The 16470-nt window shown below is 35.6% G+C and overlaps 1 protein-coding gene across 3 annotated transcripts in view; it reads right to left on the bottom strand.

Annotated features, from left to right (window-relative positions):
- ARID2 (AT-rich interaction domain 2) overlaps nucleotides 1-16470 on the bottom strand; it is a 244139-nt gene that overhangs the window by 17791 nt on the left and 209878 nt on the right. For all 3 annotated transcript variants that reach the window (XM_074194881.1, XM_074194883.1, XM_074194882.1), the window contains one exon: nucleotides 11370-11518. In XM_074194881.1, the coding sequence (XP_074050982.1) occupies nucleotides 11370-11518 (149 nt within the window). The remainder of the gene's footprint in view (nucleotides 1-11369; nucleotides 11519-16470) is intronic.

Below are 16470 nucleotides of genomic sequence, written 5' to 3'. Positions count from 1 at the left end.
CTGCAAAAACAACTGAGTAGGAGAACAGATCAAGGAGAAAAAAAAGGAAGAATTACTGTCATCTGAAAACCATGAGACAAAATAAGTCTAAATATTATGTTCCAAAAAAGTGTAAAAGAAAATTATCCAAAGCTCTTGGAACCAGAAGGCAAAAGGAAATAGAAAAAAACCCAACAGTTATCTTCTGAAAGAAACCCCTTAGTGGAAATTTTCAGGATTATCACAGTCAAAATCAAAAGCTTTCAGCAAGCAGTCAAAAATAGCAACCTTACTAAAAAGAAGCAGAAAACTTCAAATTACTGAAGAGATAAGGGCCTTACATCCAAGATCACCCTACCCAGAAAAACCAGGTAAAATGATATCAGGGAACAATTGGATCCCTAAACAAACAAAGAACTGGGGGCTGCTAAGTGGCACAGTGGATAGAGCACCAGCCCTGAAGTCAGGAGGACCTGAATTCAAATTCAACCTCAGATACTATGTGACCTTGGACAAGTCACTAAATCCTTTTGCCTTACAAAAAGCCCCCCCCCCCCCCAAAAGGACTTCAAAGTATTTCTCATGGAAAAACAAGAGTTGCAAAACCTTGAAGTTAACACAGAAGTGAAGAGAAATGTACAAAGGCAAACATGAATGAACAGTAAGGGACTAAATGAAGATGAACTGTTCAAAAATGAACTACAGTGAGATGATATATATGTTCACTCTGAAACCTATCATTGAGGCTCATAGAGGAAACTCAATTATTGTTTTTTAGATTATTAGATCTTAGTGATTTTAAGAAAAGAATGAAAAAAAGGGAAAAAAAAACACTAGGGGAAATTTTTAAGAAAAATTATCTGACATTATCAGGGTATATAAGTAATTATCTATATAAATAAGAGGGAAAAGGTGAATGGGAACTACTGTCACTTAAATCTCCTCATCTGAACTGATCAATAGAAAAATACACAAACATAAAAATCCATTTCAAATGACAGGAAAATAGGAGGGGAAGGGAAGTTATAAGGGTATATAGCAGAGGAAGGCAGGAGGAGAAAGCAAAGACCTAAGAAAAGCAACTCTAAGATATACAAAAATGTTTATAGCTCCTTTTGGAGGAAAGGATGGGAATTTGAGGGAATGCCTTTAGGTTGGGGAATGGTTGAATAAAATATCTATAAAAACGTGAATAAATAATAAGGGGCTGAACTCTTCATCAGTATAACTAACCAGAATTCTAAAGGACTAATGATGATAATTATCTACCTCCTAAAACAGATGAGGGACTCACAGTGCAGAATGTGACAAATTTGGATTTGTCAATGTGGAAATTTGTTTTGATTGACATACATGTATATAATGGGTTTTGTTTTTTTACTTATATTCTCTTCTTGTGAGTAGGTTCAGGTAGGCATGTAAGAAGGTAGCATATAGTTGATTAAAACAAATTATATTTATATATGTGTATCTGTATGTGTTCGTATTTTAACACACACACATATTTAAAAGCTGTATATGGGGGGAAAAGGTAAAATGGCAAGAGTGGGAGGTTAACTCACTTGAAGGAACTGGAGCAGAGTATTATACTGAAGTAAAAAAGACAGCTATAGTAATCTTGATCTCAGTCAAAATAAGAGCAAAAATATACTTAATTAAAAGAGAAAAACTACATTTTTCTAAAACATACCAAAGACAAGGAATTACTATCAGTTCTGAACATGCATGTACCAAATGACAAAGCATTCAAATTCTTGGCAGAGACGTCAAATATTGGTCAAAATCAAAGCTATTAATAATCATGTGAAAAAATGTTTTAAATTGCTAATAAATAAAGAAGTACAAATTAATATAACTCTGAGGTCCTACCTACCACCTCACAACACCAGCTTGGTTAAAATAACAGAAAAAAAGCTGGAGATTTAGGAAAATAGATACAATAATACATACTGGCAGCTGTGAACTAGTTGAGCCATTAAATTAAGAATTTTGGAATTTTATGCCCCCCCAAAACGATTAAACTCTGCATTCACTTTGAACCTATAATAGTACTACTAAATCTGTATGACCCTGGGCAACCCTGTTTGCATCCATTTCCTGATCTGTAAAATGAATCGGAGGAGGAAATAGCAAATCATTCCAGTATCTTTGCCAAAAGATTTCCAAATAGAGTCTTGAAGAGTTAGCCACTCCTGAAACTATGAACAATAAAAACAAGATTTTGATAGATATATCTTATGAAATGTTATTGTGCTGTAAGAAATGAAGGGGAAGATTTAAAAAAAATCTGGTAAGCCTTATATGAACTGATTAAAAATGAGCTGAGTATGGAGCCAAGATACCAGCATGAAGGTAAGAATTCCGAGAAACTCATTCCCCCCAAACTCCAAAAGCCGTCAAATTATGACTAGTCAAAATTTAGAGGGGCAGAACCCACAGTCCAACACAACTTAGAAATTCCACAGGAAAGCTCTGTTTCACTGGGACTGGAGGTTGGAAAAAAGCTGCAGCACAGCAAAACCAGCTGGGTGCTTGGGTCCATGGCAGAGGGGACAATTTCCAGACATCTTGGCCCAGGGATCATTGGGGCAGCTGGAAGGGGTGATAAGAGAACTCTGATGAACCAGAGTGAGAAGCCTCTACTCTGGCCTCAGAGCAGCCCTGAGGTTAGAACCTGCAGTGGGAGTGGACAGAGCAACCCAGAGCATCCAGAACTCAGCCCATAAACATTAAAGGGTTGACGGAGACTGTAGAGGTCTCTTTGCTCTCCCTGGGGCAGGACTCAGCTGTCTGCCCACACTCAGATCAGGTTGCAGTTTGGGCTCCCATACCACCATAGCTGAGCAGGAACCACTCTCAGAGTTCCAGGGCAGAGGGGAGCATTTGAAGTTTCTCATAAGACCTTGGAGGAATTAAGGTCCCTCTGGGGTGTCCCAAATGCCCCCTCCCCAAGGCTTGGAAGTGCAGTAAATCAGTCATAGGCTGAGGAAATGAACAAACAACAGAAAAAGAAGAATCTGACCACAGAAAATTACTTTGGCCCCCTGGAGGACGAAAATACACATTCAAATGATGACAAAAGGAAGCTTCTATATTCAAACCCCCCAAGAAAATAGGAAATGGGCTCAGTCTGCGGACGAACTCAAAAAACACTCTGAAAAGAAATTAAGGGGGCGGGGCCAAGATGGCGACAAGAACGGATCTTGTCTTAGGCGCTTTCTCATAAAATTCATAAGCTAAGGGCTCTAACTAAATTTTTGAGAGAAAGAACCCACAGAGGGACCCAGTGAGGCAGTTCTCCTACTCAAGGTAACCTGGAAAACAGCAAAAAGGCTCTGCTTCCCGGGGTTGGAGGGGTGGACTGCCAGAGGGGTGGCCCACCAGAGCGAAAGAACTTCAGTCTCCTGGAGGCAGCCCAGGGCGCTGGGAGCTGCTCACAGCAGTGGAGGAGTTTCCTGAGCTGCACCCCGGGGAGCACCGAGCACAAAGTGGGGGAACAATGGGGGACCTCTGCCAGAGCAATCACATGAAGCCCAGCCCTGAGGGCACACAGGGAGCAGCACGGCCAGGGCAGCTCAGGTCCAGGAAACAAGCAGGTAGAGCCAGTAAGCAGGAGTCCCCAGGGCATGAGCCCATTGAACCTAGGGAGGGGAGAGAAGAGAGAGAGACTGCTGAGCTCTGTCCCTGGAACAGGACTCTGGGGGTCTGACCACATACAGGTCCTGATCGCAGTCTAGGACCACCCAAAGAACAACAGGGCCCCCCCACCTCGGCCCGTGGCAGAGGGGGGTGCTTATGGTCATTCACAGACCAGGAGGGAGGACAGAGCCTCACACACTGAGACCCTTGTGGGAGTATCCCAAAAGCTCAGGGAGCACCCCAAAACCAGGCTTAGGCTGGGAAAATGAGTAAGCAGAGAAAAAAGAGGAACACCAATTGAGAAATATTTTGCATATGAGCCCAAGAAGGATCAATATACTCAGTCTGAAGATGAGGAAGCACAAGCTCCTGCATCTAAACATTCCAAGAAAAACAGAAATTGGGCTCAGGCTATGACAGAGTTCAAAAAAGACTGAAAATCAAATAAGGGAGTTAGAAGAAAAACTGGGAAAAGAAATGAGAGAGATGCAGCAAAAACATGAAAATGAAGTCAGCAGCTTAGTCAAGGAAATCCAAAAAAAAATGCTGAAGAAAATAGCATGCTAAAAACCAGCTTAGGTCAAATGGATAAAACAGTTCAAAAAGTTATTGAGGAGAAGAATGCTTTAAAAAGCAAAATTGGCCAGATGGAAAAAAGAGATAAGAAAACTCTCTGAGGAACACAAATCCTTCAGACAAAGAATAGAATTCAGGAAGATTGATGAATTTATGAGAAATCAGGACTCTACTTCAAAACCAAAAGAATGAAAAATTAGAAGAAAATGTGAAACATCTCATTGAAAAAACAACTGATATGGAAAACAGACTTAGGAAAGATAATTTAAAAATTATTGGAATACCTGAAAGTCATGATCAGGAAAAGAGCCTTGACATCATTTTCAAAGAATTACTACAGGAAAATTGCCCTGATATCCTAGAAGCAGAGGGCAAAATAGAAATAGAGAGAATCTACCAATCCCCCCCAAGAAAGAGATTCCCCAAAAACCAACCCCTAGGAATATTATAGCCAAGTTCCACAACTCCCAAGTCAAAGAGAAAATAATACAAGCAGCCAGAAGGACACAGTTTAAATATCGTGGAGCTGCAGACAGGATCACACAGGACCTAGCAGCAACTACACTGGAAGCTCGTAGGGCTTGGAATGTAATATACCAGAAGGCAAAAGAGCTTAGAATACAGCCAAGAATGGACTACCCAGCAAGGATGAATGTCCTCTTTCAGGGAAAAAGATGGACTTTCGATGAACCAGGGGAATTTAAAATGTTCCTGTTGGAATGGCCAGAGCTGAACAGGAGGTTTGATCTTCAGATACAGGACTCGGGTGAAGCATAAAGAGTGGAGGAGTCGGGGAAAATATGAGGGACTTAATGATGATGAACTGCATGTATTCCTGCATAGAAAAATGACACTGATAATACTCATATGAACCTTCTCAGTTAATAGAGCAGGTAGAAGCTTTTATAGTTGAAGCACAGGAGAAAGCTGAATTTGAACATAAAAATATGGTATAAAAATGGAGTCAAAAGAAAAAAGGGAAATATAATGGGAGAAAGAAAAAAAGAGAAGGGGGAATAGGCCCAGATATTTCATATAATAAGACTTTTCTTTCTTACAATGAACTATTGCAATGATATGGAAAGGGGGAAGACAAGGGGGTATGAGGGAATCTTTGCTCTCATCAGAGATGGCTAAGAGAGGAAACAGCATATATACTCAATGGGGTATAGGCATCTGGAGTAAGAAGGAGGGGGGGATGGGGGAAGGGGGGATGTGAGTGATGGAGGAGAGGATGGACCATGGGGGGAGAGTGGTCAGATATAACACATTTTCTTTTTTACTTCTTGCAAGGGGCTGGGATTGGATGGCCTGTCCGGGACCATAGGGCCAGGTGGATGCTGGGTCTAAGGGGTGGTATGGGGGCTCAGGGCCTCTTTGCCCCAGAGCCAGGGATCTGTCTGCTGCGCCACTCAGCGACCCTACAGCAGTCAGAGTGAAAGGAGAGAGAAAATATAATACATGGTAGTTGAGAAATATGAAAGGACGGAGTTGCAATCAGCAATTGCAATGGTGGAAAAATATGGAAGTAACTTTTGCCATGGACTTATCATAAAGAATGTGATCCACCCCCGACAGAGTTTTGATGTTGGAACAAAGACTCAAGCACATTTTTATTACTATTATTTTTTGGGGGGTGCAGGGCAAATGAGGCTGGGTGGCCTGCCTGGGGCCGCATAGCAGCGTGATCCTCGGGTGTCTGAGGCCGGATTTGGATCCAGGTGCTCCTGGCTCAAGGGCCAATGCTCTGTCTGCCACCCAGCCACCCCTACTATTATTACTATGTTATTTTGGGTCTTTTTTTTCCCCCTTTTTTTTGGTTTTTGCAGGGCAGTGGGGTTCAGGTGGCATGCATGTCACACAGCTGGGAGATTGTTGAGTATACAGGGCTGGATGTGGGCTTTGGGTGCTCATGGCTCCAGGGCTGGTGCTCCGTCCATTGTGCCACCTGGCCATACCTACAATTATTAATATTATTTTTTAATTTTAATTTTTTTCTCTCCCCTTTACTTTATCACTCAAGTGAGTCTATATTTATGGGGGGTATTTCGTTTACTCTTAAGCAAGAATATTTTATTAATGTATAAAACAGTATTTGTACAAAATGAGAATAAACATTAAATTAAAAAATAAAATAAAAAAGAAGAAAAGAAATTAAGGGAAGTAGAGGAAAAATTGGGAGGAGAAATGAGAGCAATACAGATATATCATGAAAACCAAGTCAGCAACTTGGTGAAATACAAAAAAAAAAGAAAACAAACTGAAGAAAATAATATATCAAAAACCAGTTTAGAGGGGCAGATAAGCGGTGCAGTAGCTAGAGCACAGACCCTGGAGTCAGGAGTACCTGAGTTCAAATCCGGCTTCAGACACTTAGCATTTACCTAGCTGTGTTGGCCTTGGGAGAGCCACTTAACCCTATTGCATTACAAAAGAAAAAAAACTAGTTTAGGCCAAAGGGAAAAAGCAACACAAAAGGAGAAGAATGTCTTAAAAAGCAGAATTGGCCAGCTGGAAAAGGAGATAAAAAAGCTCTCTGAAGAAAGTAACTCCTTCAAATGTAGAATGGAACTAAAGGAAGCTGATGACTTTGTAAGAACTTACAAAAAACGTACCAAAAAAATTAGATGAAAATGTGAAATATCTCACTGGAAAAACAACTGACCTTGAAAACTGGTCCAGGAGAGATAATTTTAAAATTATTGGGCTAGGAGAAGCTAGTTGGCGCAGTGGATAGAGCACTGACTCTGGAGTCAGGAGGGTCAGAGTTCAAATCCATCCTCAGACACTTCATAATACCTAGCTGTGTGACCTTGGGCAAGTCATTTAACTCCATGCCTTGCAAAAAAAAAAGCAAAACTAAAAAAAAAATTATTGGGCTACCTGAAAGTCATGACCAGGAAAAAAGCCATATTTTTCAAGAAATGACCCTGCGATCCTAGAAGCAGAGGGTAAAAATAGAAACTGAGGGAATTCACTGATCCCCTCCTGAAAGAGATCCCAAAGAAAATCTTCCAGGAATATTATAGCCAAGTGCCGAAACTCCCAAGTCAAAGAGAAAATACTAAAATATGCTGGAAACAAACAATTCAACTACCGTGGCTCTATAATCAGGATTACACAGGATCCAGCAGCATCTACATTAAAGGGTCGTAGGAATTGGAATATGATATCCTGGAAGGGAAAAAATCTTGGTTTACAACCAAGAATCAACTATCCAGCAAAACTGAACATCTTCTTTCAGGGAAAAGATGGACTTCTTTTTTCTTTTTCTGTTTTTTTTTTTGTTTTGGCTTTTGAGAGGAAGTGGGGTTACTTAAAAGATGGACTTTCAATGAAATGGGGGACTTTCAAACTTCCCTACTGAAACAACAAGAGTGAACAGAAAGTTTGATCTCCAAGTACAGGACTCTGGTGAACCATAGAGGGGGTGGATGAGAAGGACTTATTATGAGGAACTTAAGGATGTCGAACTGTTTGTATTCCTGCATGGGAAGAAGATATTAACTCATATGAACTTTCTCATTTATAAGAGCAGTTAGAAGGAGCATATATAGGCAAAGCACAGGAAGGAGCTGAATATAATGGTATAATATAGTAAAAAGATGGAATCAATGGATGATAAAGGCAAGTACTGGGAGGAAAAGAAAGAGGTAGAATGGGCTAAGATATTTCACATAAGAGTCAAGAAAAAGCATTTACAATGGAATGGAATGGGGGAAGGTGGGGGGGTAATGAGTGAGCCTTCATTCTCATCAGAAATGGCTCAGAGAAGAAATAACATACACACTTAATACGGTGAGGAAATCTATCTTACCCTAGAGAAAAATGAGAAGAAAGCGAAGGGGTAAGGGGAAATGGGGGGAGAGGGAAAGGGGGGATAGGTGATAGAAGAGAGGAAGTCATGGGAGAGGGTTCTCAGATACAACACTCTTCTCTGAATAGAGATAGGGTGAAAGGAGAGAGAGAATAGAATAAATAGTGAGAGTGGGGAATAATAGAGCAGATGGAAATATAACTGCTAATAGCAACTGTGGGAAAAATATTGAAGGAACCTCTCTGGTGGCTACAATGGGGAAGGCAACTCATCCCAGAGACAGAGCCATTGGAATCTGAACACAAACTGAAGTACACTTTTTTTTCCCTCGCTCACTATTCTTGAGATTTCTCATCTTTTATTCGGGGGGGGGGGGGGTTATGATTACTCTCAAAACAAGATTATTGTAATAATATAAAATAAATAAACAAAAAAGAGGGCAATTTAAAAAATTAGTTAAATAGGCCGGAACAGTTTATGCATATAGTAACAGCAATACTGTAAAAATAATTAACTGTAAATGACTTAGTTACTCTGATCAACATAATGATCCACACCAATTCTGAAGGCTTCATAATGAAAAATACAATCCATTTCCAAATCGAGAACACAAAGTTTCATATTGGAGATTGAAGCATATTTTTGTTTCTTTGTTCCTGTGTGTGTGTGGGGACAACATGCTTACTTGGGTTGGAGAAAAGAAATATTTCAGAACTAAAAATAAAATTAAATTGAATTTTAAAAGTTTCTAATTTTCTCAAATTTCAATTTTCTTTAAGAGCAAGATATTGGAGAAAAGATTCCTACTAGGAAGAAAGATCTTTCAACTAAGTGAGGTGATACAGATGGACTAAACCTGGAGTCAAGAAGATCTGAGTTCAAATTTGACCTCAGCCATCTTCTCACTATGGGACCCTGCACACGTTATTTAACAATTATTTGCCTCAGTTTCCTCAACAATAATATGAAAGTAAGAAAAGCACCTACCTCAGAGGGTTGTGTTGAGAAGGAAATGAGATAATATTTGTGAAGTAATTAGCAAAGTACCTAGCAAATAGTAGGTAATACTTGTTCCCTTCCCTAGTAAGATAATGCAGGAATGAGAATGCAGACATAAGAAATTCAAAGCTCATTGGATTGCTAACTAGCATTTTTATTTCCTATCTATCTATCTATCTATCTATCTATCTATCTATCTATCTTCCTTCTATCCTATTTCTATCTTTCCTATCTGTATCTATCTCTCTATCATGAATAATAAATGATGGCTGAATATAGGGGATGCTATCCTATACCAAGTGAGGTAAAGATGTAGTACCATGTACAGCAGACATTTTAAGTATATATCTATATCTATATCTATATCTATATCTATATCTATATCTATATCTATAGAGAGATGGGAGTAAGCCATGAGAGCAACAAGAGCACCAACAAGAATTTCAAAAGAAACAAAAAAATGTTCCTGAGAACATAAGAAGTTACTTTAAAAAAGATACATATGTACTCTTCAACTGTAATTGAAATTTCATGAAGTAAAAGGACTACCTTCCTTGGAATATCTCTGAAGGATAATTTTTAAACTGGATACGTCTAAGTAAAGTTTTTTTTTTAATTTAAAATTGCAGAGAAATACTGAAAAAAAAAACTTGACAAATTATATGGCTGTGAGGTACCTGTTTGCAGTTACTGAAAAAAAGGAAATTAAATCACTCAGAAAAGTTTCTTTTTTGTATTTATCCTCTGAACAACATCCAACAAAAGACATGATTAAAAAACCAAGTATTCAACAGCAGAACTATACAACTGTAGTCTATCCATTGAAGGCAATAACTACTTAATCTGTCCTTATGAATTTTTTCCAAGTTGTTATATCATTATATGACATAGAAGTAATTCATTTCTGTATGCTTATAATCCTCTAGTGTGATTCTAATAATGAGAAAAGATATATGACTAAAACTTTTAAGGTTCATTAACTGTATTTAAAACTTATAGTACCCTAGATAAATTCTCAAAATTTTTCAAACCACTGTCCACTTTGGGATAATAAGAAGACCTAGGGGATTACAGTACCATATATTATTTAGAGATATTGTTCACAAAAAGCTATAGAACTCTAGAGAAATTATTCTCACTTTTTAATCCATTATCCCTTTGGAATATAAGAAGACAAGACCTAAGAAAGAACTGCTTCCCAGTTAAAAAAAAAATACAGTACTATGATTTAATCATGAATGAAACTATAATTTCATTACTGATTCATTATATATACTCACATGATGAACAAAAGAAAAAACACTGTCTTATTAAAAACATTAATGCTATAAAAGGTTAAGCGCACAAATTATGTAGAGAAATGATCTTTGGCTCACAATCTGACAATCATAGTCCTTGAACAAGTCTCTATAGAAAGTTTACAATAAATTAGATATCTCTTTAGTAGATGAGGGCAGATGTTGGAAGAACACCACAAATTAGAGTTTGATGCAGAACATTCACTAAAACAAATGTGATAATAAATTGATTTATAATTTTTGTAAAAATTTAGCTAGTGTGTACTAATGACTTTGAAAGACTGAAGATCTCTCTAACCCATACACTGACCAAACACAATACTAGAGGACCAATAATGAAGAATGCTCAAGTGACAAAATGAGATCTATGTTTTTAGTGGGACCAATATGGAAATAGTTGTTTACGTTAGTATGCATATTTACAACAAGTTTTTTTTTTTTGTTTCTTTTTTCTTTCTCAGTTAGGATAGGGTAGTAAAGAAAATCTGTGAGTCGAAATAGGAAGGAAAGGTGATAATTGCTTTTTAACTGAAAAACATTCGAAGAAAAACATTTTTCAAAAATTTTATAGAAGTTTATGTTTCTAAAGAATGAGCTAATATGAAGGTATTCCTCAGGAATTAAGATAGCACATAATTGATCAATATCATTCTGAAATTTTCTGTCAAGCCCATTCTCCCCCTGACAACTCAATAACATGTGGCTTCTAAATTCTAGAAATGTTCATAAGATTTCTAAAATATTGAAACATTTCTAATTACCATATACCAAAGATATTCTTTTATATATAAATATTAAGTCAAATCATTACTTACATGTATACTTTCCCTATAAAGACAATTTTATCCCCATTTAAAATGTACTTGTTTATATTAGATTTATACAGTGATCACTCCTAAAATAGAAATTCATTTGCTAAAAATCAGTTTCTCTTAAAAGAAAATATTATTAAAAATACATATATTAGATTTATATATATATTATATGTATTAGATTGTAAAATATACAAAATGTAAAATACATAAGAAAATATAAAATATATATATAAAACAGCCATTTACTTTTTACAAGACTGCCATAGACACATGAAGTTTTGTCCAGGTTTTTTCATTTGTTCTCCATGTTGACTGGATGTATTGAATGGAGATGGCTGAGAACTGTTATGCTGGCCCTGTACTTGAACAGTTGGTACTGATGTCACAGGTGTGCTCTGTGGAAAAATAATAAATGCATGGATTTTTAAGTAAAAAGGGGAAACATGTTCACATTCTAATGATTCTATGTGAAAAACTGCATTTATGTATTACTATATGGAATGCTATTTTTCTTTAAGTATTTTTATTATTATTACTAAATTAAAATATTAAATTTTATATTCAGATTCCTTTTCTTCATAAAGAAGCAGATAAGCAAAATTTAGGTAAAATCATTTTAAGTTATTTTTAAACCAAAAACTTTAATTGAAGATTTCAACCCATTAGAAAAATATTATTTCTAAGTTGAAACATTAAATGTTTTCTCATCCATGATACACTTACTGATATATTTCACATAGACCAGTAAGAAGTAGTACAAAATTCAGAACTATTTAGCTATGCACATATAGAAATCTGTTGTTAGTTCATTAAATTAACTTCTAAGATTAACCCCCCTTAATGAGGTGAGCTTTTCTTCAATACAATTATAAGGTCTATAGCTGTTATAAACTCTCTTATAATGGTAAACTATGCAATTCTTTCTATTTCTTCCCTTTCCAGCATTCTTCATTTCCAAATTCACACCCCAACAGTAAAAAATTATATATTGAGTTTTAGCAGTGACATGTAGAAAAGGAAAAATGCTTTCTGTATGACATAGTAATAATGTGGTATATTTTTAGTTGTTGATTACATATCAGATTGTCTTTAAAATGTTCAACTCAACTGTTTTCATTATCTTGTTTATAAAATAATTTTGCTAAGTATATAGTAAATATCACAAATCATTCAAAAAAGAAATTTAAAACCTTTACCATCATGAAATTTGGCAAATGATGGCATATTATTATACTCTTTCTATAAGGGCAATGTGTATAAAGGGAGGAAAATATATAAGCTGGATAAAGAAAAAAGGAACTAAAAGAATAATAGTTGTAATAACTTCCTCTCAGTGTCCTAAGAAAAAAATCCTCCTTCCAGGGAGAACGCAAATGGCTTTTAGTAGTTAAAAAAATTTTTTTTCTATCAGTGGATATTTACTGAGAAAGTGTCATGTGCAATTTGCAATAGAAGACAACGAGAAATATAAAACTTTGTGTGCTTGCCTCATAAGAGCCTACAATCTAGTTTGTGAAATGACATGCATATAAAAGGTTAACATATAAAGAAAGATAAACACCAAACAAGTGGAAGGAGAGGAAGGAGAAAGTCATTCCTTTATTGGAAAGGGGAAAGAACAAATTTTGTGGATATCCGAAGTAGACCTTAAATAATAGGTACAATTTAAGCAGACAGATAAAGGTAGGAAAGTAGTATAAACATTATATATATATATAGATATATATAGATATAGATATATATAGATATATATATAGATATATACTCTGTATACAATAAAAAAAATCAACTTCCTCTATGGTAAGATTCTATGTTGAGAAAGAGGGGAAAGTTTTGAGTTGCAGGTTGGGACAATAAATGACAGGTTAACAAGTTTTTTAACACTCTCCACTCAATGAAGAGTCATTGAGGGTTAATGAATATAGAAATAAAATAATGAAAATGAATATTTAAAGATAATTTATCTAGTATCAGTATAGAGATGGAAAAAATGTAAGCAGAAATTTGAGCCCAATTATTATGGAAGAATACCTTTGGTGTTTCAGGCATGGTGTGACAAGGGCTAAAGAGATGCAGGTACAAGATGACCATCTTTTCAATTATTCTTAACCTCTCTGCCATCTTTGTTACTGTTTATTACCCTCTTCTTGATACTCTTTTCTCTTAAGGTTTTTGGGATATCACTCTTTCCTAGTTCTCCTCCCCTTGTCTGTCTCCTTTGCAGGGAATACTCATCTAAATGAGTTCCATTAACTGTAGCTTTCTCTTGGGTTGTCTTCTCACTCCATACTATATATGGTAATCTCATCAATTCTCATGAATTTAATTGCAATCTGATAATGATTCCTAAATATATCTAAAATTATCCCTAACTTCTATGTTGACCTTTAGTCTTGGATCTCCAACTGCCTTTCAAACATGTCCAATAGATATCTTAATCATAGTGTACAAAATTGAACTCCTTAAACCCACTTCTCTCACAAACTTCCCTATTATGCTGAGGGCATCGCTGTTCTGGCACTGACCTAGGATTGCAACTTAGGTATCATCTCTCTCAACATCTCTCATTACCCCTATTAAATATTGCCAATGACTTTTGATTTCACATTTGCAAGATCTCTTAAATATTTCCACTTCTCTCCTGTGATACTGACACCTCCCTGCTGCAGGTACTGGACAATTAATTACAATAGCCTGCTGGCTGGTCTGCCTGCCATAATTCTGTCCTCACTGTAATTTATCATCCATCCAACTGCCAAAGTCATATTCCTGAAGAATTGTTCTTATTATGTTGCTTTTCTATTCCAAATTACAATTTTTATTATTTTATTAGTTTTCTCCTTATCATTACCAGTGTCAAGTACAAAATTCTTTGTTCAGTGTTCAAAAGCCCTTCATAACCTAGGCTCAAGTTTTCCTCCTGTCATCCATCCATCCATTCTTCTTAAATGTTACACCATTCTCCTTTCTCCTCTCTCCCCTCCCAGCCCAGATACTTTTTGAACCAGTGACATTGGCCAGCTTGCTATACCACAGCTGAGACACTCTCCATCTCTTGACTCCAAACATTTTCTTTGGCTATTCCCAATGCCGAGAATGTTTTCCCTCCTCATCTCTACCTCCTAGTTTCCCTCCCTCCATTCCTTCATTCATCATCTACATAATTGTTTTCCCAAACCTAATTAATTCTATTGCCTTCCTATTTTATCCTAGCCACAGCTTTTCTGCACTCATTTATTTGCTTCTTATCTTCCCTACTAGATGTGATTGTTTTTTGCTTTTCCCCAGTCCTTAGAACAGTTGCCTTTTGGCTGATGCTTATTAAAAGTTTATTATCTTGACTGACAGACACTCAACACTGGCATATTATTGAATTATGTTCTTCCACAACTGGTAGAATGTAAAGGTGTGGAATATTTTTGGAAGGCAATGTGACAATTAAATAAATAATTGCGCCTTTTGACTCACTCTTTTTTTGACCTTACTGTTAAGAATATACAACTAAAACTACAAATTATAAACAAAAAATGAGGTTCCTGGGAAAATATTTTCATGGCAATATCATATGTAATTGCAAAAACATCTGGATACATTCTAAATGTACAAGTATAGAATATGAAATACCATTATGCAATTATGATGAACATAAAAATTGGGAAAAATCTATATGAAATAATGTAAAAACAAAAAAAAAAGACCAAAAATGGGATACCTGTGAAGAAGAATAATGTAAGAATGAATGGAAAATTTAAAATTCTGTAGTGGGAGCAACTGAAAAACTCTTATTTTATTTTGTACACATAAATGCAAGTTATAAATAATGTTCAATATCTATATTTAATATTAATCTTTTAATACAAATCATGAAAAGAATGAACTAATGATAAAAATGCAATTAAAATGTGTGAGACATAGAAAACAAAATTTCTCAAGTTCAAAATTTTACTATCACAATGTCTATAATGTCTGAGAGTCTCCTATTATGTACAATAATTATTAATCTCTAGCTATGGAAACAATATAAATATCTAACATTTATATAATCATTTATCTTCCTAATCTATTTTTATAACTGAGTCACCTTTTAAGAAGCAAATATTTTAAATGAAATCGTGGGAAAAGATGATAAAAATGAATTATGATATGTAAACTCAGTTTTCTCTGGAATAAATGTTTTCCTTCTTGAATTAAATATGGAAACACACACACACACACACACACACACACACACACACACACACACACATCTAATTTTTAAATGAATTGAAAATATAGGCCAAAGCTATTATTAGTTCTTGGTAATAAATTTCCTATGAATTAAAATAAGGTATTATCCTAAATTCCAGTGCAACAGTGGTTTGTTGGAGCAAAAAACCCAATCATTTGTAGCTCTAGCTGAATTGACCAAGTGTGGATTTTATCTGCTGGCTATGTACTTGTTTCTCTAATATTTGATAATTAGAAGACTCTTGATGGAAAAAAGGGAGATGGGGGTGGGGGGTATGCAAATATCAATGTAAATAGCATTGCACACAGCTAAATATCACCTAACTTTCTACAGGAAGGTATTCTGAAAACAGATAATAGAAATGAATACATTAAACAAAGAAAGAAGCAAAGAGGTCAGGGGAGCAAGGGAGGAGATAAAAATAGTCAAAATAATATTGCCATGCTGTAAAAGGAATACTTTACTGAGGAGGAAATATTGATATGGTTTATCCTCAATAGATTAATGAGCATTTTTTTCCTTCTAATTAGGCAGTTCCTTGCTTTTTCTGAATAGTCCTTATTATTTAAGAATTTTCTAAACATAAGCACCAAATAGACATTAAAGACTACATATTCCAAAGCATTAAAACTATGTCAAACTGTCTTGGACAACCTTGAAATAAACCGCTACAGAAAAGAAAACATAGTAAAGCTCTCAATATGATGACCTTTGTCCAGTATCCTTCCCAATTATATAATGAAACAGCATTTAATTCCAAACCTGTCAAGGATGTAAAATAGGCAAAAACTCAATTTATGTTTTCAAATTGATTTAGTTCTAACTTTTAAAGATGCTAAGGAAGTAAACATATTATTACAATGTAATACAAGCAAGCTTATTATTATAATTCAGAATGGTCATAGATAAACTATACACAGGCTACTTGTTTAATAAACTGTTTTTTTTCAAAATTAAAAATAAAAGTTGAAATGAATTTTAATATTTTTATCTTTATTTTCTTTGTTTTCTATTGGGATTTTCTATTTTCTATGTTTGAGTCAAGAAATGATTTCTCCATGAGTGCTAGTTAGCGCATTATTTTAATTTCAAAAGTTTAAATTGTTACAAGCAAAGAAA

The sequence above is a fragment of the Macrotis lagotis genome, chromosome 7 (assembly GCF_037893015.1).
Source record: "Macrotis lagotis isolate mMagLag1 chromosome 7, bilby.v1.9.chrom.fasta, whole genome shotgun sequence".
NCBI lineage: Eukaryota > Metazoa > Chordata > Mammalia > Peramelemorphia > Peramelidae > Macrotis > Macrotis lagotis.
Note: the sequence above shows the minus strand (reverse complement) of the source record. Positions and strands in the feature narration are given on the sequence as shown.